At 38.9% G+C, this 24,547-nt stretch overlaps 1 protein-coding gene across 1 annotated transcript in view; it reads right to left on the reverse strand.

Moving 5' to 3' along the window:
- The window catches only part of TRPM1 (transient receptor potential cation channel subfamily M member 1), a 44,942-nt gene extending 20,608 nt beyond the window's left edge, over nt 1-24,334 (reverse strand). Inside the window, exons 1-14 of the mRNA XM_030497962.1 lie at nt 24,261-24,334; nt 23,276-23,471; nt 21,882-22,095; nt 19,945-20,069; nt 19,086-19,257; nt 16,491-16,665; nt 14,288-14,411; nt 10,717-10,789; nt 9,787-9,887; nt 7,806-7,979; nt 6,634-6,768; nt 5,009-5,059; nt 3,301-3,441; nt 2,083-2,112 (exon numbers count right to left, since the gene is read on the reverse strand). Coding sequence (XP_030353822.1) covers nt 2,083-2,112; nt 3,301-3,441; nt 5,009-5,059; nt 6,634-6,768; nt 7,806-7,979; nt 9,787-9,887; nt 10,717-10,789; nt 14,288-14,411; nt 16,491-16,665; nt 19,086-19,257; nt 19,945-20,069; nt 21,882-22,095; nt 23,276-23,278 — 1,518 coding nt within the window. The 5' untranslated portion in view covers nt 23,279-23,471; nt 24,261-24,334. The remainder of the gene's footprint in view (nt 1-2,082; nt 2,113-3,300; nt 3,442-5,008; nt 5,060-6,633; nt 6,769-7,805; nt 7,980-9,786; nt 9,888-10,716; nt 10,790-14,287; nt 14,412-16,490; nt 16,666-19,085; nt 19,258-19,944; nt 20,070-21,881; nt 22,096-23,275; nt 23,472-24,260) is intronic.
- Between the last annotated feature and the right edge of the window lie 213 nt (nt 24,335-24,547).

The following is a 24,547-nucleotide window of genomic DNA, read 5'->3' on the forward strand; positions in this document are numbered from 1 at the left end:
CTGTTTGCTACAATGAATGCCAATAGCAGTAAAACTTTGAAGAACATGCAACAGAGCATGCACTGGGCCAGTACACACAGCTTACTATTTTTTTCAGAGAACCATTTCTTGCATACTTAATACAAGTCACCCATCTTGGATAAATACAGTAGAACCCTACTGTACTAAAGGCATCATTTTATACTGCATTGTAAGTAGATCTCTTCCACATGTGTAATTGCACAAGTTGATTTGCAATAAATTAATATTTAATGAATTCCTCTGCAGTGAAGTGGAGCTTTAACAAACCTGAATTCACTATGAATAGGTTCCACTGGAATTCCTGATTTGATATGTCTGCATCTATTCCTGAAGAACAGTGCTGCATATCTTACAGGTATCAAAGCAGCTTTCAGATGACATGCAGGTGCAGAGAGTGGTAACATGCAGATGGAGAAGACAAGCAGACAGCATCCTTAAGAACAGCAAGATACTAAAGGGAGTCTTCACCTTTGAATAGCAATCTCCTCTTATGTGTGCAGTGGAAACGGAAGGTATAAGTATCCCATTTCTTAAAGGGATAGGGAGGATAGGCCATTACTACAGGAACCAACATGGAAGTAACTGAAGGGAAGTACTGACAATGAAGCAGGATCCTGAAGGGAGAAAAGCCAGGATTGGGAAAATTAGGGCTATAAATAATGTAGGAAGAACACGGCATATATAGGTGTAGACAGAGCTCATCATCACTGTAGACCTTGATTCCAGACTCAGAAGATTATTGCAAGTAAAAGCAATTACCATTCTCCAAAATTAGTTCCTGTTCAAGCAAGCTCAGCATAATGCACTATTTTTTGACAAAATATGAACTTAAATGCAAACTGAGGGTTCAACCTCACTCCCCAGGTTTCAAAGACAACTCTTCAGCTCAACAATTAAGAGTGCATCTCTCTTCCAGCAGTTTTAAGAACTGCAAGTGGTGACCCTGTCTCTTATGGAAAATTCAGGGGTCAGTAACTGTGTGCACATGAAGAGTGTTGTTAAGCATCTCTGAAGCACAGGACACAAAATCTCAAATGGAGGACCAAGGATTAGGTTCTCCCCACACTAAAAAAAAAAAAATCAAATCGAAACAATAGCCTGGGTAAGAAAGACAAAGTGCTAAGGAGACTAAACCTCCTGTTTTAGGGCTGTAACACTGGAAATCAAAACAACCTCAACACTTGGAGTCGCCTCAATTTACTGACCACTTCAGCAAAACAAATGTCAATTTTTCTTTTCACGTTTTCTTTTTTTTTTTGCAAGAAGGGAATGGGCTACACCCACTGACAAGTGGAGAGAACAGATTGGTTTGTGCCATGTAAACCATTTCCCAATGAAAGAAAGAGCAAAATCTTCTTCTGGAGAAGCACTAAGCAACCTACATGTAATCAATGCTGAGTAAAAAGGATCACACCTCAAGGGCTGAGCTTTTGGCCTTGAGCCATAAGAAAATAAGAAGCTGATCAGAGAGTTTAAACATAACCTGCACTTCCTCTGTAGAGAAGAAAGCTTCTTGTCTGCTTGGGGAAACAGAGGCTTTGTGGTGAGTATATAGCTCCCATTAAATGTGATACAAGCAACACGTACATACCCTCTGTCCTAATACTATGCTGGCGTTAATAAAAGCATTCTTCATAGAGAAATGTACCTAACCTTTTTGTGTAAATGATCTATGATAAAACTTTATTTGCAAGTACATTGTTACTTCATGGTTAAAGCAGATTTGACCATAAGCGCTGCTGGATCACATTCTCGTTTCAATACCACAAATTTTCACATCCGAATGATTAAATCTACAGCATGTTTCAACATGGAATGTGTTATTACATAATAGTGCTAAAAACTGCCTAAAGACTACTGAGAAAAGCTTTAAGCAGCTCGCAAGACCCCACCCATTAAAAACAGTCCGAAGTATCTCATAGGCTATTTTCAAAATAGAAGATTCTGTCTAGTACAAATTTACTTTAAGCATAGCAATAGTGCAAAAACTAAGAGCAAGAGCAGGACTTTAACAAGAAATGCTCTGATAAAAAACAGTATTTTACAATAAATCCAACTTACCCCCATTCCTAGTAGTTTAAGAGCTTTTGGCTGAATATTAAAAATAGAAAAGAAAATTAGTTAGATGGGAGGGGAAATTAAAAGACCAAACAATACCAAGGAAAAACATTTACAAATGTACAGTATTTATTATTAAACTTACTATTCTAAATAATTGTACCAATAGTGGTAAAATTAGTTAATCTTACTGTTAATTGTATTTTCAGGAAGCCAATGGGTTAGGAAATATTTTCCATCCTGCACTCAAAGATATTGATTCACATGGAAGAGTTAAATGAATCATTCGAGAATATGCTGCTTTGAGAATGAAAATCACCACATGATCACAAAAGATCGATAAAAATAGTGCTTCTAAGCACACATGGGTTAAATATACCCATAGGCAACAGTAAAAAAAAAAAACAACAGATCTTGAAACCTCTCACAATTTCCCATTTAAAAAAACCCCTCTGTTCAATTGCAAAATCTCTGATTTACATTTTCTCTTAAAGGTTTATTTGTTTGTTTCCTCAGATAATACTACACCATATAGGTACTATACATCAGCTACATGAGCAGCCTTCTGACCATCTGTGAGGCTACTTTCCTAGTGTGGGACGTTCTGTAATCAGGCTAGGAAGCTTCACTTGACCTTCAAAGCTGAACCAAACAAATAAATAAGCTAACAAAGAAAATTATGCTATTTGCTTAGAACAGACTTTTTATTAAAGCAAGGACTATGCTTGATATTCTCAGGATTGGTACGTGACTACGAAATGCCCTACTGAGACTGCAGTGGCTTCTGTACAGAACAGTTCTTTACAGGACTTCCTGTATTCTGATGAACACTCTGCCTTACCCAAGCTAAGCTGCTGTTGGCTAAGATGACTTGATCAATAGGCCCTGCTTGACCAGTACAGTTAACAGGTATGAGAGCTACAGCTTCAAGTAGGAGTAAGTAACTATGCAAACACCACAGTTAGAAATGCTTGGATTGTAAACTACTGGAACGGGAGGAAATTCACCTCCAGATCAATGTATTTACCACCTTTTGGGTGCTCCCATCCTTTAACATGTTTTTACAGGTTCCTTGTATCACTTCACTACCAGAGTTTCAACTTCGGTCTTGCAGCATTTGTTTATAATTAACACGTAGTGTTTCACAAAGATAAAGAACAAAGTGTTACTTATTTTTTACCATCAGCACAATGTCCACATCCAGAATGAACTCATTCTTACCCTCTTTGGTCCAAATAAATTATTATAAAGAGTCCGAAAACTTTTTCGCGTATAGTTGCAGCGGTAAGCTCCACCCATGAGATATTCAAGTACAAGACCAATATCTATGAGGCTGATATGATAATCTGGTGGAAGATTTCCCTACCAAAAATTAAAAAAAAAAAAAAAAATAAGGACTTAGGATAAGAAAACATTAACATACATTAAATTGCCAGGCTAGACATATATGTCATGCTTAAGTTGGCACATGGGTGTTATTTACAGCCACTGGTTTCAGCTGCTGAATGTTTGTGTGAAAATGGTAAGAACTGATTCACATAACAGAATTGGGAGGGGCACGTTTTTATTTGTTTTGTTGTTGGCAGTATTTATAGTTGAGGTCAAATTTTCATTTGGTTTACTCGTACAGTCTGTCAGTGTCCACCAAGCCTGAGCTGTTTGCAAGGGTTATATCGATGAAACTAAATAACTTTGCATTGATTATCATTAATCCAGTATTAAAGCATAACTTAATTTCATGATGAATATCATGCATACTTTACATCTTATGGTAACTTATATTTCATCATAATATTATCTACAGATATAAGATTACAATGCAGAATATGATTTACATTAATGTGCAAGCCAGAATCAAAGAAAAAGGGAGACTGTAATTTCCATCGTTACACTTAAAAACTGGATAGTGGTATTGGCTCTGCTAGAAACATAAGCTGAAAACTGCTCCATTGTTCAAGCTACATCCTACAACAATAACCGATTCTACAGCACCACTGAGCGGTTGCTATGATGAAATAACTACATCCTAAGCAAACACATCACCTCCATGTTAACCCAACCGAATCCCCGAGACTGCCGCTGAATGAGTATGAATGCGACGAAAAGGAGGAGACAGACAGAAAGCAGAATGCAGAAGAGCATTAGTAACACTCAAAAAGACAAACACTGAGTGAGAAAAGTATTGTGCTATGAAGCAGATGAATATGAATTATACATTAACCCAGTACTGCGCAATTCCCACACCTAAACCTCCCTGGAATAAATGGGAGTTTTCCTTGCAACAAGGAATATAGGCTATTTCATGTAGCTGAATTTTACCGAGTAAAAGCTCCAAACCCTCAAACAGAGCAATTATGACAACAAATCTTACAATGACCCTCTTACAATCTTACAATGACTATTCAATGAATCTTACAATTCATGTATAATGAACAGATTTATATGTAATGGAAACAAATTAATAACAAATTTAGGACATGAAGCACTCAGAAACAGAACAGATTTTCTCCCAGGAAAAAGTAAGATTGATGGGAGAAAAGTAACTAAAAAAACCAAGCCACACGAGGACACAAACAAAAGGGAACAAATTCTGTGCTCATGAGCAGGCCTTTCCTTCCACTCCTCCTTTGTAATGCTGCACTGGGGGCTTCTTATAGAGTAGAAACAGTATCAACCTGCAACTCAAATGATATATTACACTACTAGGGGCTAAACTTTCCTTTGTTTTTAAATTCCTGGCAGAGCAGGACAGCCATACCTGATTTAGATTGACATGACTGTTTGTCACAAGAAGTAATTTATCTTTCCTTTTCATAACAGCTACCATTTAATTTCAAATGTCTGCTTTCCCCAATGCTATGCTTGCTTTTGCTGTTGATTCATGTGGTTAATGTAACCATGCAGACGTAATGCTAGGAGTCAAGCTTACCTTTTTCACATCTCTGACTAGCAAATGTAGTGTATTTGGTGGACCCAATCTCTGAAACAAAAACCATTCACAGTCCATTAGATCTTCAATTCTTTAGATTTTTGGCACACACAAATGTAACTAATGATCTGGCAGCATAAGCAGACCTTTGGGCAACCATGTGCCATCACACTCTCTAGGTGTGAAGAGAAGGAACTGGCCTACAATACACAGCTCTAGCAAGAGCTCTGTAATCCCTTTGTTATCATCCTTTGTGTGGCGATTCAAGTCACAGCAGTTTGTGATGCTGTCTGAACTTGTACTTGCTGCAGGAACCATAAAAGGACTGGAGGCCTAGACTGCGGTTGTAAGTTGTATGAAAGCTGCCCTAGACCACCCGCCATTTAAACAATGGGAAGAAAAACAGCCTAGAAATAGTCCTGTTCCAGATGAAATTGTTGTGGGTTGGGTCAGGGAGAATCTGAATGAAAAAGCATGATGTTCTAAGGTTTTGCTTTGCTGGGCTATGTCCTGGGTTCGGCTGTAACAGTTATTTTTCTTCTTCTTAGGTGGTGCAGTGCTCTGTTTTCAACTTTAGTCTGAGAACAGTACAGATAACACGCCGATGTTTTCAGTTGTTGCTAAGTAATGTTTACTCTGATCAAGGACTTTTCAGTCTCATGCTCTGCCAGCGAGGAGGGGCACAGGAAGCCGGGAGGAAGCAGGGACAGGACACCTGACCCAAAGTAGCCAAAGGGGTATTCCATACCACAGCACATCATGTCCAGTATAGAAACTGGGGGAGTCACCCGGAAGGCCTAGGTCACTGCTTGGGTCGGGCTGGGTATCGGTCGGCGGGTGGTGAACAATTGTATTGTGCATCACTTGTGTTTATTGTTTTCTTTTCCTTTTCTCCTTTTAGTTTTATATTCTCTCTCCTTGTTATTTCCCTCATCATTATTATTATTGGTGATAGCAGTAGTGGTTTTGTATTATACCTTAATTACTGGACTGTTCTTATCTCAGCCTGTGGGGTTTACATTCTTTCGATTCTCCTCCCCATCCCTCCGGGAGCAGGGGGAGGGAGAAGGGAGAGAGTGAGTGAGCGGCTGCGTGGTTCTGAGTTACCAGCTGCGCTTAAACCACGACAGACTACACAGAAAAATGACGCTGACTTTTACAACATGCTAAAAACAAAAGTTGCTGTGTAAGTACTTTCCAAATTTACAGGCTTATTCAGTAATATTACAACATATACATACATGAAAAGTAATTGAGATTAAAAGTACATGGCCACTACTGGTTAGTATTTAGATAGTTTTACTATCTACATTAGTTCTTCAGGTGTTCCGAAGGTGCATTTTACATACATCACCATATTTATATAACAAACTACAGTAGCTTCTGAATGCTGCTGTAGGCTTATGAATTAGGGATGTGTATACGTAGGGAAACAATAGAGCACTGTATGTAGTAGCAACACCTTCCTTTACTGCGATCCAACCACTGTGTATTGTCAGGGCTCAAAGCTTTTTTGGGGGATGAAAAAGAAAGCATATCTCAGAAAGAGAGGAAGAAAAAGGGCAACCCTGTGAAATACAGTAGCAAAGATATCACAGAGCATTTTATTATTTCTGCTCACTTACAGTATTATAAAGTTCTTCTAGTCGAGGAATAGTGAGGAAGTGCTGCATATTCACTCCATTCTCAATAAGGAGTTTCACAAAGTCCACTCGATCCAGAACCAGTGCATCCAGCATAGCCTGCTCCAGGGAGTTCACCTGAATTGCAGAATGGACAACGTGAGACTACATGAGCAGAGAAGAGTTGGTTGGCCAACAACCACAATTTGATTGTTAGGATATTCCCAAGTTCCCAAATATGCTGATTAATATGTAACTGAAAAGGAATTAATAAAATGACATTTGACCCATATGCAAGTCAATACAAATGGTAGAGTTTTCCAATGAGGTCTTGGGTGAGAGGAGAGCAGTGAAACAACCCTTTAGCAACACAACTGTAGCTTTTAGTTTAGTATTCTTAACTAAACCAGGCATACCATGTTTGACATGTTATGTAGAAGAGATTTACTTGCTCAACATGATAAAAACAAGCTAAAATGTAAGGAAACTGTATATGTTTAAAATGAGGTTGACATAATTTCCCTGATAACTCACGTATGTACCATCTACTCAAACTGCTGTCTCCCAGAGAAAAGACAATATATAATGCCAAAATACTCAGATCATTTGAAAAGAAGCATTTCCTCTTCTTTCACCAACTTAGCTTTTCCTTTGGAAAATGTTGGTCAGGGAGCCTAATGGATCTTCCCATATTATATTCTAAGGGGTTAGAACCCAATAGGAGAAGGAAAAACCCCTTGAGCAGCAGTCCCCTTGACAGATGAACTTCAGACAACAGACCAATCTAACCTACTGCAAATGGAAAACAAAGCACTTAAAAATGGAGATCTTTCAACTGCCTTCACTGGATAAATAACATGTACAAGACAGGATGAAGATGTTCACTGGTGTTCTTCCTTCTGGCAAGTGCAAAGAAGATAATGCAGCAGATAAGCACTGACTTGTACTGTTGCGATATGGCTGGATATGGTGCACACAGGATGAGAGAGGGATTCTTGGCTCAGAGACTGAACAGCATCCCTGCAGGACCTACTTCTGATGTTGTAACAATGTGCAAAAGAGCATTCTATGGAAAGAAAACGTGTATTTTCTCTCTTTCTTTGTACCCCAGGATGAAAGAAAATAAAATATTAAAGAATCCTTCAACAGTCTTAATGCAAATACTTTCATCTCACCCAGTTCAGGAGCTCAAGCTTTCTTGGGTCTCTTTCTTCTTCTGGCTCTTCTTTTGCTTTTCTTCCCTTTTTCTTCCCTTTTCCTTTCCCTCTGGCTGCTTTAGTCTGAGGTGCTGGAGATTTCTTTTCCTTCTCAGGAGCTGTACCATCAGGAGCTGTAAGGCTTCCTATAGGCTGTATTTAATAATGCATTAGAAGTGACTCTTTCTTTGAACACACTCCTATTGAACTTGCTACCCAGTCACCACTCCTCACATGCAGTCAACTAAAAATGGTAATTTGTTTCAGTATAAGGACCTTTTCGCATAGCCACAGCTTTACACTTTTTTTTAAGGCTGTTATGTCTAAGATAGTCATTAACACTGAAAGTCCAAGTAGTGAAGCAGGTAGGCTGTGGAGGATTTATCTCACAAAATCAGTGCGAGAGGACTGAAACACAGGCAGAGACACTTCAATTTTGTGACACTTCAGTTCCTTTGCTCTCAGTGAAAGCAACAAGCAGGATAAGAACTGGACAGAGCTTAACAAGAATGTTGCCAAATAGCATCCATACTGTGGAGACAAAAAGGAAAGAGAGCCACTAACTGGTTCATTTACATTCTGCAGAGAAGATTTCTATTTATACCTCTTCAGACATGTTTACTCTTTGCAGTGTCCTTCCCCCTTCCAACCTGTCTGCCCAAGACAGGCAGGCAAACATGCAAATAACTTGACTCTACTTGTCTGTGATTTGGAGGCTTACCTCACTCCAGCTAATGCTTAGGTTGTATAACCTCCAGGAACATGTAAAGGGGATTACAACTACCCGTGTTCTGCACAGAGAATCACAGAGCTGAGCCTTTTGTTTTCCATGGTTTTGTTTGTCCTAAAAAAATCATCTCTGCCTAGCTCCCATGAATCCATTTGCAAGCCGGGACAAAACTGCAACTGCCAACTTGCAGCACAGGCTAGTCTGAAAGCAATCTTCATGGATTTGAAATGATGGTGAATCCCAACTGGCTGATACTGTTTCCGCAAGTTGCTGCAGAGTTTGAGCGTGTAACAGGCCAAAGCAGTAGCTGGCTTCAGTTGCTAGGTGGTACCTCTGAATCTATCCACAATAATATGGAGATTAGAGCATTCCGTCTAAATAAATGTTATCCAGTAACAGTACTTCATCACCTTGAGGATAATTAAATCCTCTCTGTATAAGCATTTTAATGAACCTTGAATATCAGAAACATCACATTAAGTGAAAGACTAGAATAGCACATGCAGCAATATTTGTTTAAATGTAATTATATGGGCTTCCAAATGAAATAAATCCCACCATTATTTATAGCGCGCATATGAACACGAGAGTGGCGTACATAAAGGATTTTAGTTATACAGGTGAACGAAGGCACTGCAGTGTTTCACCATTGACTTCAACTACCGCACAATCAAACTCCAATAATTTGGAAAAGAAAATCCAATTTCAGGACCTAAATGTTTACTGAAGATCTGCTTCTTAGTTCCTTTGGCACAGCTCTGCCTGCCAGAGGCCTGTTTTCTGCAATGGTTTCTTCTGGTTAGCAGGATTTTGCTCCATTAATCCAAATAGAGATTTTCACCAGCTGTTTACTAAGCGAGCAACAGAATTCCTTCTCAGCAGCTCCATTAATTCCCATGCCACACGTTCTTCTAGGTAGCTGGGGACCTTGCCAACTGCTAGCATATGTCCATGACACAAGGAATCTGAAATAAGGTTATTTTTCTGCTTGTCATGAAACTGCTTTTCTTTCTTTCATAGAGTTTAAATTATTGTTAAATATTTGCCAATGGCAGTATAAGGTAATTTCAAAAAAAATAGGTCATTCTTAATTACCAAGGTATCCTACACTAGTTCAGCATAAACCAGAATTCAATATTGTTTCTCCTGCCAACAAAATCCAAGCTGAGAATATTCTACCACTTGTTTAAAGGTCTAACAAACAATATGACTAGGAAAACTTTGCCTTACTGGCCAATGGTGTCCAAAGACAAAGATTTGGCTGCGTGCAATGTCTACACGATTCCAGGCCAAAGCCAAGCTGAGCTGGTCTGAAGCAGATGCATTGGTACCTGAAGAGAAACATGCAGACGTTCAGTATTTCATGCATGATGAAACAAAACGGGACAACCTTTTGTAATTCACTTCTCCAAGACCTAGAAACCAGCAAGCCTGACTCGATGTTGTACTACAATTAGAGTAATTCTGCCACAAAGGAGTGGATTCATCAAATCCGTTTATAGCATCTTGCATTTAACCACATTATCCTAATTTCAAAAGGATTAACCAGATTCTCTTTTTCCTTAAAACTCCACATTGACTTTATATTCTGATGCAAAGACAGACATTTAACTGTTCTAAAAGACTACTTCTCTCAGCTTCTCTGGCTGATACAGTGGATAGGAGTACAGTAATTCCTCTCTTTATTTCTTAGCTTTGGGGACTCCGGTGATCCCATATTGAGCCCATTTCAGATACTATCTACCTGAAGACAGAAAACAGTTGTTTCAGCAAACATAACAAAATAAATATGGAACCGATCTTAAATTTTGCTATAAGGCTTAAAGAGCACAATCTGAGATCTGGGAGAGTCCAGACAGTCTTTTCCCACCTTTTTTTCTAACTTTATTAATATAGGCTAGAACTGCAATGAAGTGTGTTGAAAGTGGTATAGTTGTTGCAGCATTCCCATCCCAGACTTTCAGGTGAGGAAAGCCACACAAAACTTTCAATATAGATTTTATGCTTCAAGCTAATCTGAACCTTAAACCAAGCATGTTCAGGTTACTAGTTAGAATCCAAGTGAATAAAAGACTTAAACATCAAGAGTGAACCTCAGAGTATAGGACTGTCTTCTGAGGATCAGTTTGTGCATTCTTCCTAATTGATTGCAAAACCCACCTTTGAGGAGAGCAGTTAAGATAGACATCTCAATGTCCTGCTGCCCTTCAGACCCCATGCGGAACACAGTAATCTAAGGGATAGCATAAAACCAAACACACACAATTACAACACATAAAAGAGAGAGACTAAACATGTAGATAGAAAAAAGAGCAAAATGGTGAAGGTTTATTGTTTTATAAGACTTGAGATTTTTCAAAAAGTACAGCTCCATTACTTTTTTTTTTTAAAAAATTTCATTGTCACAAGAGCATTTAACTAAATTCTTTCAATAAAGTTCTCCTCAAGTGTCCCTGCATTGGTAAACATGACAAATTTGATTGAATTCTTCACCATCCCAGTGAACTTTGAAAGGTGGTGACAAAACTGCCATGCCAAACTCTTCTCTGGCAGTTCTATTTCTTCCAGTAGTAATGGAAATGCCAGCTTGGAAATGGAAATGCTAGGTATTTGAGAGCACTATCATAGCATTGATTTTATTGACAGTAACACTCAAATATGTTTAGTTGCAGCATATGCTACATACTGACAACCAAATAAGCAGAATCAACTAATAAAGTAAAGCAGTTGTTCTTTCTACGCACATTTGCTGAATCTGTTAAAATTCACTGATTTTAAAAATACTAATTTGTATAAAGCTTAGCCAGTGGACTACACATTAAAAGATTAATAATTCAAAAGCAGAATAACCTAATATGCTATGTTAATTAAGTTAATACTGAATGCAGACAAAAACTAAGAAGTTCTTCATTTTTCCAAAAGCACCTCTTCAAAGCAGATGCCACCTGGGAATAGCAATTTTCTCCACAGTTAGAATTGATTTTGCATGAACACAAGATACATGACATTAGAAGAGACAAGAACTAAAGGAAAAAATATAATTACCAAGAAAGCAAAGTTATCAACGAATGCAAACCATAAGCTTGTTTAAGATGCACAGTCAGTGTCTGAATTTTGCTAAGTAAATCAGGCCTGCATAGGAAGTGGAAAATTATGTGCTGGCATTGAATTATTTAGTTGTTATATTTACAGGTATAGATATGTAAGCAAACACTTCCTTTGCAGCTAAGAGCAACACTTTAAAGAAAAGTCAGAGGCATGAGCTAATGCCCATCATCATCCCTGGGAAAAGGCCAGCTTTTTGGAGCGTGGAGAATATGAAAGCGGTAGAAAGTCTGCAAACAGCCTGGTGATTGCTTGACACAGATTGCCATCTCAATCCTATGTCATTTCCAATTGTCACAGGACACCTTCCTGAAAGACACTGAGAATGCCTTTGTAGACTAATGCTAAGAACCACTGATGTGTTTTCATGTGTTCCTTGACTCAGCCAAAATCCCCTTACCGCACTGAATATTTTGGACCAGCTTTACCTGAGAGAGGCTGGGCTCTATGGGCATGTCTATGCTAGTGAATATGTAACAGTAGAGTTGGCATTAAACTTTGAGAAATAATTTTACTTACTGTTTGAAAATTTTCAAAACCTATTTTAGTGTCCATCTTTCCAGATGAGGAGAAAAAAAAAATAGCAATCATCATTAAACTTGTTCATAATGTAAACTTCCCTTATGTTCTGAATTCCTTGTTAGCCATCTTTCTACTGATGTGAGACTTAAAGTGTGTTGAAAAGTAGAACAGGATATCTCAGAGTTCATTCAGTGGATATAATGAATGAATTTCTGGAGGGTTTTTGTACTCCTCTTTGTTCCTTGGCTAGAACATCAGGGATAGTTCTAATCTGATAAAAGTGATGGCCTCATTTCCGGTGTTTAATTACTCAAGAGTAATGTAAAACTAATGTCTTGATTGGCACTTTGGTCGCTGGTATAAAAAAAGACAACTAGCACAAAGCTTGATGTACAGATTTGAGGAAATTTCTTTGCATTATGCTAAGTACCACTGTGCTGAGTTCAGCTGTGTGTTCTATCACTCTAAGTGGGGATCAAGTGGTATCTTTCTTGTGTTAGCCCTTCACTCACTAATAAATGTCAGTATGAAACCACACACCAGAAAAAAATGGAACCAGAAGCATGCCTGTGCATGGTAGCGCATACTTCTCTGGGTACCAGAGAAGGATTTATTATCTGTCATTGAACAAATAAGCAATTACTTCTAGAAATCAAAGTTTTTCATCATTTGTTGGAGACAGTATTAAACTTGGGAGGACCAGAGTTCAGAGTTTGTCTCCAAGCAGACCAAACACAGGAAGCGTGGGCTCTCTGGAAGGAAAACACACTTAGTTTTAAGGGAGCCTGAAACACCATTTTCCTAAGAACTCAAAAAAACCCCCAACTCCCTCTTTTCTCAGCCTCATGATGCAAATTTCATCTGTCATTCAAACAGTTACTTTACAGCTGCTCCTGCTATAGATGTCACTTCCTTAGCGATACAATTAGGCATCTTGAAGAGTGAAAATTCCCCTCATTTCACATTGTAATTCAGTAGCAGGTTGGTTATTTGATTCCCTACGCATAGCCTGAAGAGAAGGCTGTGGTAGTTCTCTTGTTTCTAGCTAACAGAAACATGCAACTCCATAAAAAAGGTAAAAATATCATCCATGCCAGTTCCAGCTGTAATTAAAACAAAACCAAAAAGCCCACAACCCCCACAAAAAATCCACCAGCCTGTTCACCTGCTATGGAAACAGCTGCTTAGGATTTGTATGAAAAAATGAATTATACTAGGACTCCAGGGAGAGGTCAGACTTACAAAAATTCACTAAGACAATCAGTCAGAGGAAAATACTCAAAGATTCATTTTGCCTGCAAAGGCACAGGCGCAGTGAACACAATTCAAGATACTGTTCACAGACAACACACGGGAATGTTAAAAGATTTTCTTCTCCTGAACACACTTTTCTCTGCAGCTGGGATATGGCAGACAGGCAGGAACCTGAGTGAGTGGTATAGTACATAGAGCAGGCCTGCAACAGGCCAAGATCAAGCAAGGCTGGGATCTTTGAGGACACCTAATGTTTCAATTTTTTCTGAAAAACCTGAATTGCCCATTTTAGTGGAAGGAAAAGCTGTTAAAGAGTAATTGCATCAGAAGACCAAAACTGTGCTAATGCCCTCTGAATGCTTACTGGTCCCAGAAACCCTTTCTTCAGTTATCTTTCCTCTACTTTCTGCAGTTGATCCTGGTTTTAAGCCTTCCATCCTGAAGAAAGTTTTACAATTTTTAAGCAACACATTAAATTTCTATGCTGCTCCTGATTAGAAAGGTTGAAACCTTTCACTTTGCTATAAAGAATTCACTTCATGAATTTTCAAAGCATCGCTTTCCTCTCTTCACCTCCAAACCTGACTGCAATCAAGTGATCCTAAACCCAGTGTCTTAGTCTGCCTTGCTGAAGTCTATGAAAAAAGACTCCTATCAACTCATACAAAAGAAGAATCCTTAGAGGCTTTCCTTTCTTGGCCTATCCTAATGAATGAATGATTGTGTACATTTATGGAGCTATATGGAAAGAAAAAGGTTCATCTGTAACCCTGGGAGAACAGCACTTTAAAGTACTCTATGAAGTTTGCTCACAGAAATAATCTTTGTGAACTACTTTTAGGAGACTTACAAGTTCTTTTTTTTTCATGCATTCCATAAGAATGATGAACAGCTGATGAGCTTGATTCCTGTTGTAGTTAAAGGTTTTCTGGATGGTAACTAGAAGCTGGTCCCTAAGGGATTCGCTTATTATCCTAAATGAAAAATGAGACATAAAAGAAGACATTGCCAGGATTAATATCTATTCAGGCAGCTTGCTGTTTGAGAAACAAATTTTCATCCACCAGTGCAATGACTTTATTTGGAAAACAAATGAAAACACACAGCATTTTTGCATTCAGTGCAGGTAAGCAGTTCATGAAGAGTTAACAGCAATCAGGAAATTCATACCCAGACTGGCTCTTGTGCATCTCAGTACTTCAGCATTGAGTAAAAACCTGACAGGGAACTTGAACTATCCTTTCACCCTGGAATAAATGAAGGTAGCTCTTACTCCTGCTGTATATTACAGACATACTTCTGTTAAGAAGTTCAGTCTTCAGGATTTCAGCAGTACACCTTACAAGACCCCTACCTATGCCTCTAAATATTGCAAGGCCCTTTGCACATAGCTAAAACCCCCCAAAGTATTTCACACTACTGGTGTGTCACCTTGGTAGTCTTAGTTATCTTCTTAGAGGATTTAAATTGCTAGTGTATCTGAAACCTTGTAATATCAAACTAATTAAAGAAATTAGATCAAAAACATTCTAGAAAGGTCAGAAATGTTTGATGTCTCACAGCAATCTGAAACACAGCCCTTCAACCTTCATCCATTTCCTAATAAAACACATGTATTTTCAGGTGATGGCAAACATGACCAGCAGGCATTGAAAGCAGTGGGGCAGCTGAGCCTGTGAAGTGCAGTCAAACTAAAGTTCATTGTGAGAAAATTATTCTTTTAGGCAGCAGCATTCACAAAAACTGCATTCACAAAAACAGGTCACTGTAGACCTGCCTTACCAGATGAACATATTTATCTCACCAGAATTACTGGAAAGGGGAATTGGACACTGCATCATGTGCCCTGGGAAAGGAGGAGTGAGAAATCAAAAAAAAAGTAGGAAAGTCTGATCTGAGCGAAGGAGGGTTGGTCAGCAGAAAAGGAAAGCAAGTTGCTGAATAATACATACTGCTGGTCAGATTACATGTGTACTGTGTGTAAACATCAAAATAATCCAGCATCAGACGGCCCTCCCAGTATATATTCAGCAAATAACATCCACACTGCTTGACAATAGTGGTTGTCTGCTTAATGTTTAATCCAAGCTAAGCTCCAGCTTCAGTCAAGGAAGTAGGCTATTTCTTCAGTGCAAGATGGGTTTGCTGTACCCTAATCAAGACAATAGACTTGGATTTTTGCCTGAATTTCATAACTAAAGATAAAATTCTGATATTAACAATGACTTGACTGGGAGAAGCAGCATTTTAAATTAAAAATGCACTCCACTTAGGAGTATTCTCAGGACAGATCTTCTACTCTGCAGAGCAGATGAGCCTAATGCTGATAGTATAGGCTTTGTATCTTCTTTAAGCTAACCATACTTTTATCAACCAAAGGGGCAGACAACCAACCATACAAATAACAGGCTGCAGAAAACTCTGGATTAGAAGTGACCTTTACAGATTCATTTGGGCAATGGACAGGAGGGCTGTGGAGTAGAATGCTCCAGAAAACATCCTCCACTTTGTTCATGACATCAGGCAGCACTGCCCTGAAGAGACATCACAGACAAAAAATGGCAAGGGAATGGAAGGCAGCCCAACATTTTTCCAGCTGGTCTGGCCCTCTTGGAGAATGAAGCTCATTCACACAATGCACAAGAATCAGGCAGCACAAACTTTGCAAATACATGCACTAATTAACCTCAGCCCTGGCCTGAGAAAAAGAGTAATTCTTGGCAATCATTTGTTCCTTGCTTCTAACATGCCCAACCCAGCACCAAATACAGTGCAGCAAAAGGTGATGGAGCTTGTATGACAGTGTGCTACACTGAGACCACACTTATTTCAATGGACCATCAAATACATTCCAACTGGTAACAATTACTACCCATTAATGCCAGGGCTAAGATCAATAGGCAACAAAAGTTGACTGACAGCAGGATGCCTCTGTTAGCAGCATTTTGTCCCTGAGCTGGTTTTCTAATGAAGCTTTAATGAAAGCAAGGCATCTAGTCCTGCATTGTCCTCCTCAGCAAGACACAAATTTGGTGAAGATCTCAAAATCTTACCCTCCTTCTTCTGAATACTTGTGTGCAAATGACAGAATATCTGATGCTCGTCCGCTACCATCACATATCACCACAGGGAGAGGGGGTTCTTCTCGTAGGCACTCTAATACAATGGAGATCACATTGGGACCCCCTTCCACTATGAGCCCAACTACAGGAACACCTTGTCCCAGCCCTGCAAAAACCACAAGAACAGAAAACAAAAAAAGAACTGTCATTGAAACTGAGTTTAAGAGGTTGAGATATTATAAGAGGTTGTGATTACTTTGTTACAGCATCACTTCAAACCAGAGCAGTCAGGAAAAATGATGCCATTTCATGGCCAACACCAGGAAAAATGACCATATGCCATTTCATAGCCCCAAAAGGAAAAGGGTAAGATATCTCTCTGCCCTTGCTTTTCCCTTAGCTACATACTGATCATTTATTCACTGAGCATTGGTGAACTGTTTGAAATCTCTTTTGACAGATAAAACAGCTAACGTGATTCTCCTATTACTTCATTAGCTTCACTGTTACTTGGACGGCTCCCAGCTACTGTGTCTTTGATGCTTTAACCCTTCATTGGTTACCTACAGGAAGTCTTCATTAAGTTAACACATAGCTATGCTTTCTCCCAAGAGAAAAAATATGAAATTAGTGTCTTTGTCATGAGGCTGAAATGGCTGGCCGATGGAAGAGACGACAGCTGAGCATCCCTTTGCTGTCCCTGCCTCACTGTGATCTCCAGGCATAGGATGACAAAGGGAAGCCCACAGGTCACATGGTCTCAGTAGCCTTGGTCACAAGATTCTTGGGCAAATGAAGGACAAAACATTACCTGAGGGCTGACTAATCCCACTAGCATAAGCATTGAATTCAGTTCTTAACCTGTAAAATGAGCAGTGCTTTATAAAGAACATGCACTTTTTTGTATGGCTGAGAACATATGAAAGAGTTCGGATTTTCAACCTTCATTCCTCTTTGAAGAACAGGAACATCATGCACAATAACAGCAGAAGCTTCCTGATATCCTCCTGTCAGTATACCCCAGCTCTGATAAGGATGAGTCACAGAGCATGGGCTGGCCTGTGTGTCCATGAAATCCTTAGTTATTCCTGCTGAGATTTCCAGAAGAGGTGCCTGTGCTTGAAGTGATTAAAAAGAAACAAAACAACTCCCTGTATGTTGTTACTAGTACTGCAGCCCTTCATATAACTCTTAACTCCCACGTGTATTTCAAACTTTGCCCTTCTCATGACAAAAATCACCAAACGCTACTTAAATAAGAACCAACATCCCCAGCCCCAGAAATATTAAAAGAAATGATAGAGAACATCTTGCCTCTGGGCCCTGATTTCCTTATCTTCCAACCCAGTGCTCCCTTTTACAATGCTAGAACTCTTCCAGCACTTCCACAGAAGACCAAGATAAAAAAAATCATAGCTAAGGTTAGCTCTTTCTAATGTCTGTGGGCAACAGTGCACAGCACTGTCTCCATACCAAAGGCAAGGGGAATCTCTTTGGCAAATTCAGTTTCTTAAGCTTACTATAGGCAAAAAGCAGTACTTAAATACTGTCCAGAATGGTTAGATGTCTTGTGGCGGACTGTAAAGCCTTCTGGCTTTAACTGGTACTCTCCTTCATTTTTCTGCTCTACCCATAAGAACAATTACACCCTATTAGAAACTTCTGCGGAGTTCAATGCAACTGTCATTCTGAACGTCTTTTTTCTTACATATACAGGCCTATGCAGATTGCGTTAGAAGTCAGAAAGAGGTCAGAGAGGCAACTGGTAGAACTGATGTCTTTTCTTCAGTAATTCTTAACTGAAATGCAAATTCAAAGACTATGTAATTTTTTTGGACCATATTTAATTAGGTTGTTATGTGGGTTTTTAAACTGCAGCTACTAAAAATCTGTATTTATTTCATCTTCAAAAAAATCTTCTTTTTTCTACAAAGATGTTAATGAAAAAATGCCTTTTAAACAATTCTTTTTTCTAAGCAACGACAAAAAGAATTCTAGGAAGTTGTTTTGGAGAGGCTGTAACAACTGCACAGAACTCTAAATATGAAAGCACTGATGTGAAATTGTCTTGATAATGACTTCATTAAATAAAAAATCCCATCTGAGTTTATCTGAAAGATTGCAGAATTCTGAGTGTGATGTTTCATTTGAAACAAATTCATATCAAAGAGAAAATAAAATGTTTGTATTAACATTTGGAATCAGGAAACACTGAGCTGCACAGGATTCCTGTAAACAGGAACTGTACAAAATTACCCCGCTCTATTGACTGATGCTTATGAATTCTAGCTAGAACTACACAAACTCCTGACATGTCCATTTCCTTAAACTCATACTGCTTTGAAGCTTCTCCTCACTATGATCTGTCAACCTTTCTTCCTTCCTTTATGCAATCCTTACTTCTCTGGGGTTTCCATACTATTAGATGTGGGCTTTTTCAGCATATATTCTAGTTTAGCCACACAGTCCTGATCAAATTCCTGCTACAAAGAGCTGTAAGAAGTATTTAATTTCAATACCTTGAAATACTACTTCAAGCCCTTGCTCCCTCCCTTCCTAAGATGTCATGTTTACAGCTGTACTTACGTGTGTTAATTTTCTGGAGGGAAATGTGTTTTTCCAACTGACGTCGTAACTTTACTTCAGCTCCATATTTACCTAGTGTTCCATTGTCTGCCAGAATGAAGTGGGTATGGGAACTGTTGAGCACAGAGAGCTTACTCAGAGGGTTTGACATTGTTTGGTAAACACGTGTTACCTGTGTATTAAAAGGACAGATGCACCTAGGTTAGAACTAAGAACTAAATGTGAAAATCCCACACAGAGCCCAGCAGAAGCACATGCCTTATGAGGAAACAAACCAACCAGATCTTTATAATCACAAATAGAGGACAATTAGACATGAAGCTTGCTTTTATAGTCAACACTTGAACTCTTCATAGCAGTGTTTTCTTTGGAGGATGACAGTCACATCCCTGCACTCTCCTGAGTGCTCCCCTAAGCTCATTAATTTACTCTCCTTGATCACACACTGTGTTACATGATCCTCTTACTGAATTAGCAAATACAGTCTCATTTGGAGTTCCTAGTAATTAATATGCAACTGCAGAGTACCCATCTAAAATAAATGCCAGTCTCGTACACATAAAGGCCCTTACATGATTTACAGAAATCTCAGCATGCCATACTGAAGTTAGGACCTAAACCTCTGTCACCACAGAGAGTTCTCTACTGTTGAAAGCAGTGGAAACCTCACTAGCTCCATATTTACTTTGAGACCATATATGACAACCTGGCAACAGCTTTTCTTCAAGAAATTGTTCCATTTCAGCTCTTAGGCAAGTTTTAGAAACAGTGAAAACATTAATACTCTGAAAAGATAAACAGTGTATTCTGTTACACAGCTGACATTGCTAATTACACAGGAGTTTCCGTAAAGACTTACATCTTTTCCTATCAGATCTTCCTTGTTTTCTACAATGCCCCACGGTGCAATTCCTATGGCACATATTCGTCCTCTGGATTTGGAAGAATGATCTTTCAAGGCATCTCCCACATGACGAATGACACCTATAAGTACAATTAATTCATTTTTAGCACTTTTGAGCAATCACTGAACACTGCATTTTTCTTCATGCCTCTTACAGAGCTACCTGCTTTTCTGGAATGCCCTCAGTCCTGAACTGGTATCTCTTCTTCACCATAGACATTGCAACGCAGACAAACCATGCTTTGATTTTGTAACAGTTGCATGTAAATCCTATTGCCTTTTCACATCTTTGTTCTGAATTCAACGAAGTCTTTGAAAGACCCACCCGGTTCCTTAACTTGCCACGGTGTGATCTATACCATTGTTTGGAATGACGTTATTCATTGTACACAAGGCTGAGCACATATGGAATGCTATCACTGGGGTCCGAGCAAGCAAAAAACCCCAATCCTAGAGTTATCTAAGAAATATTTTTTCAAGTAAAAATTATTCTGCATAGCAATCATCACCTCCCCTTTAAGACATTAAATCTTTGCTAATGTAAATGAAGGTCAAAGGAATTCATTCTTATCTTACATAGTTATCCAAGAGTAACTTGATATAAAGATTTATTTCAGCTAAAGATATTGCTATAGAAACATCATAATGGAAGCTTGCTTCTGATTGTTTTTTGAAGATCACTCAGAATTGATATTAACATAAATGAAAATAATTAGAAACTAGCTGCTCTCAAAATGTAACAATATATAAGGAATCATCAAACCAGCTATTTTTCAGCATGTCTTTCCAATTCTAGAAATCGTGTCAGACACCAGTTTTTTACCAGAATTCAGGAACAGTGTCAAAAGCCTCCTGGTGGAATAAAGTGGAGCTGCTCTACGACAGATGGTTTAGATACAGTCAAAAAGGAAACACAGAAATATAAAACTGTTTCAGATGGCCAGAAGACTGGAGGAAAATGCAAACAGGAGATTGCAATGTCTTCAAGAAGAAACATTTATAACTGACTTCAGGTTTGTGTTTCAAGACTGCTAACTTAGAATCATAGAATCATAGAATAGTAAGGGGTGGAAAGGACCTTAAGATCATCTAGTTCCAAGCCCCCTGCCATGGGATAACTTACAGTTATTAATTTAAAACAAATACCTGGTATAATTACAAGACAGAAAGTGTGCATGTGTGGTGGTGGGTGACCCCGTGGCCATGGAGATACTGACTCAGGGACATGGCATTTAAGTTGGCTTATCAGTTGATCACTCTCAGAGAGATCTCATAGCTGAAAGACTAACTCAGTCCATGACTGCATGGACAGGGAAGTGTCAAATGGAAGCAGAAAGGCTGTTTAACCTCAGGGATTAAAAGCTTCATCAAGCACTGTCTCAAAAACGGCAGTGGTCAATATTCAGAAGACTTTAAAAATGGGAGCATTCAAGGCAGAGGTGTGATAATGACTAAAGGACTGGAAAACAAGAGTAGTATGAGAGTTTTATGGAGGTCAGCCTGTGCAGTCTGACAAAAGTGCTGTGCATGAAAACATGCTCAAGAAATACACTTTTGTAACAGAAAGATCTTTGTACAAAACAACAGTAAGAAGGTAAAGCTAGGCAAATTTGGAGTGGGAGCTTTCTTGACTACAAGGATAACAAACCACTGAAAAAAATGTATTACAACTAGTGGTAAATTCAGAGTAAACACTAAGCAATACAAATCAATACTGACCCAGGAAAATCTTATGGGATGGGCAGGAGATTTACACAAATGATCACAGTGCTCCTTTTTTGGTCTAATGGCTAATGATTCGTTCATGTAGACTCAAATCTGCCTGTGGGAAAGATTAGTGAATGAACATCAATGAATTCTTAAGTAAACCAGAAGTGCTCGTAATTGCTTACCTGTACTAACACCTCCAGTGAAAATCCAAGCTCCTGTAGTCATGGCAGCCTTTATCAGACCTTTTCCAAATACTTGCTTTAATTTAGGTTGCATTTCAAAGTTCTGGAGGCCTCCATGGACAGAGATTAAGAGTTTGGGCAGTTCCAGTTGCCAGTCTTTCACCATGAGATGCAGCAGAGAATCTGGTTTAGTGTCATATGACACGCGGATATACTGCAAGAAGCAATGTGTAATATTGTCACATTGAGCAAAGAATGGTTCTATTAAGCCTTCCATCCTGAAGAAAGTTTTACAATTTTGAAGCAACACATTAAACTTCTATGCTGCTCCTGATGAGAAAAAACAGACTGAAACCTTTCACTTTGCTATAGAGAATTCACTTCATGAATTTTCAAAGCACCACTTTCCTCTCTTCACCTGCAAACCTGACTGCAATCAAGTGATCCTAAACACTTATTACAGATCTGCATTGTAGGAAGCCACCCACTTCAAATGACTGGAAGGTGTTTTGTATTGTTCCTAAAGCCTCTGGTTTGACTGCCAAAGAGAAGCAATGACCTTCACAAGCAATAGGAGGCTTATGTTACATTTTGTCCCACCTGCTGGTGATGTACCTATTTCTGTCTCTGTAGCAGTGATTTGCATTCTTCTTAGTTTAGTTCCACCACTGTGATTTTTTTTTTCAAACTACTGCTCTATCAAAGAAAATGATGAAATAAACTCATATATATATTTCCACTTTAAAAACAAACCACCACCACCACCACACCCCACCAACCTCTACCATACATTCTGGACAATTTTTTGCAGTGTGCTTATCTCAAGTGGCAGTCTCAGCAGAGAAACAAGAAAGCAAATGGGCAAAGCAACAAATCCAGGTTTGGATTTTTTCAGAAGAGAGGCAAAACAGAAAGTTTTTTTTCAGAAGCTTGACTTGCTGTTACTTCTACTGCTAAGAAAACTCAACAGTCCACTTTCCAGCTCTGTCAGGCCTCCATCTTTCAGGAAAGCAAAACTAATTTTTATTACTATTAGATTTCAAACCTTAGAAGAAATTATCTGTGTCCATGCTGGGTTCTTTGCCCCACAAATCTAATACAGACAGATGGAATCTTGGGCACTAATACATGCAGCCGCCTCCTTAGCTGATATTTATTCACAGTAACTTCAATGAAACTGTTTCATAAAGACATTGTAAGGTGTTTCCAAGTACGTACTATTTTTTCCTTGCCTTTTCTCTCTTTTCCTCTTTTTGAGCATCTTGACTTTCTGAGTCAGCAAGGAGACCTCCTTCAATTTCAATGGATAATGCAATGAGTGAGCTGGAATCCTGACCCATACCTATTCAGCTAACATACCAGATGAATACCTTTGAGTACCCTATGCTTCTTACCATGGCCTTATTTGAATGTCCTCCTCCCTGGAATTCAAGGTTTCCATAGGCATCAGTTGGGTATGTCTGGGTGTGTTTACTGACAGACCACTTCTCTGGCTGAGCTTCCACTTGCTTTGTTTCTTCTCCATTTTTATTAGCTGTTATACTTGGAGGAGGTGGAATATGCTGGTTAATGAGCTGGCCACAGCAGCACCTGTAAGTTAAAAATTACTTTGATTAGAGTATCTTCAATATTGAATGGTGATTTAAAACAAAACAAAACAGAAATCAGATTTTCAACTGACCATGCCTTGCTCTGCATGAATCATAGAAACACCTCTTCTAGGTCTGTTGTATTTGCATACACACATGTGCAGAATTACCAGCCCACTAGTGTCTCTTAACAAACAAAGATTAAAAATTTCACTTCACTTCTGTTATACACTGGAAAGCTGTTCTAGGCTGAAGGACAGGGAAGGAGCAAGAATGCAGAACAGGAGTGGTGACCATCTGCTTCTTACTCAGAGGTGATAGCTAGCATGTGATGTAAACTGTTATGTCATCTAAAGAAGCTGGACCACAATTTAGCTAGTCAGTGGAGTAGCAGTAATATATTTGGACTAAGAATTGCAGTCCCCTTGTATAGCATTGTTAGTGGTAGTGTCTTAGCAACTGTGAAGGATGGTACCACTTGCTTCACAGGGCACGTTATTGCACCCTTGGTTTCAGAATTCAGTATGAATTTATGCTCTAGTTTGCAATGCCAGGAACTAACAACTCACTGCTGCTCCTGCTGCCCAGCCTTACTGTCTGTATGACATGTCCCACGGCTCTGCACAGATCTGAGTGCAAGCACATCTTGCACTTTTTTGTTCCCCTGTCACCCCCCTTTAGGGGCAGTGAGTAAACCGGGTCTCAGTTTCACATGTCTAAATCCAAATCAAGTCTGGTTTCTTCAGTGTTAACTTTTTCTGTTGGCCAAAACAAAAATTTCAAATGTTACCTGCTAGTGTCTTTGTTGTTGGCAATTACATAGATGCATTCTCTTTTAGAAAAGGTCTTCTCTATCCAAGCCTTTTGACCCTGGAAGGGGAGAAAAAAGAAGAAACATACTGAAATATTTCCGTGTGGCAGATATAGTAACATCTGCCTTTTATTTTCAGCTACAGTTTTTAAAAACAAGCACTGAATTCATTAAATCACTTCTGAATACAAGGTTAAGTTTACTCATGCAGCAAGTAGGTGATGTGAATTTTCCATGACTTGGATAAAATTCAAATCTCGAACGTG

Source organism: Strigops habroptila, chromosome 9 (assembly GCF_004027225.2).
Source record: "Strigops habroptila isolate Jane chromosome 9, bStrHab1.2.pri, whole genome shotgun sequence".
Taxonomy (NCBI): Eukaryota; Metazoa; Chordata; class Aves; order Psittaciformes; family Psittacidae; genus Strigops; species Strigops habroptila.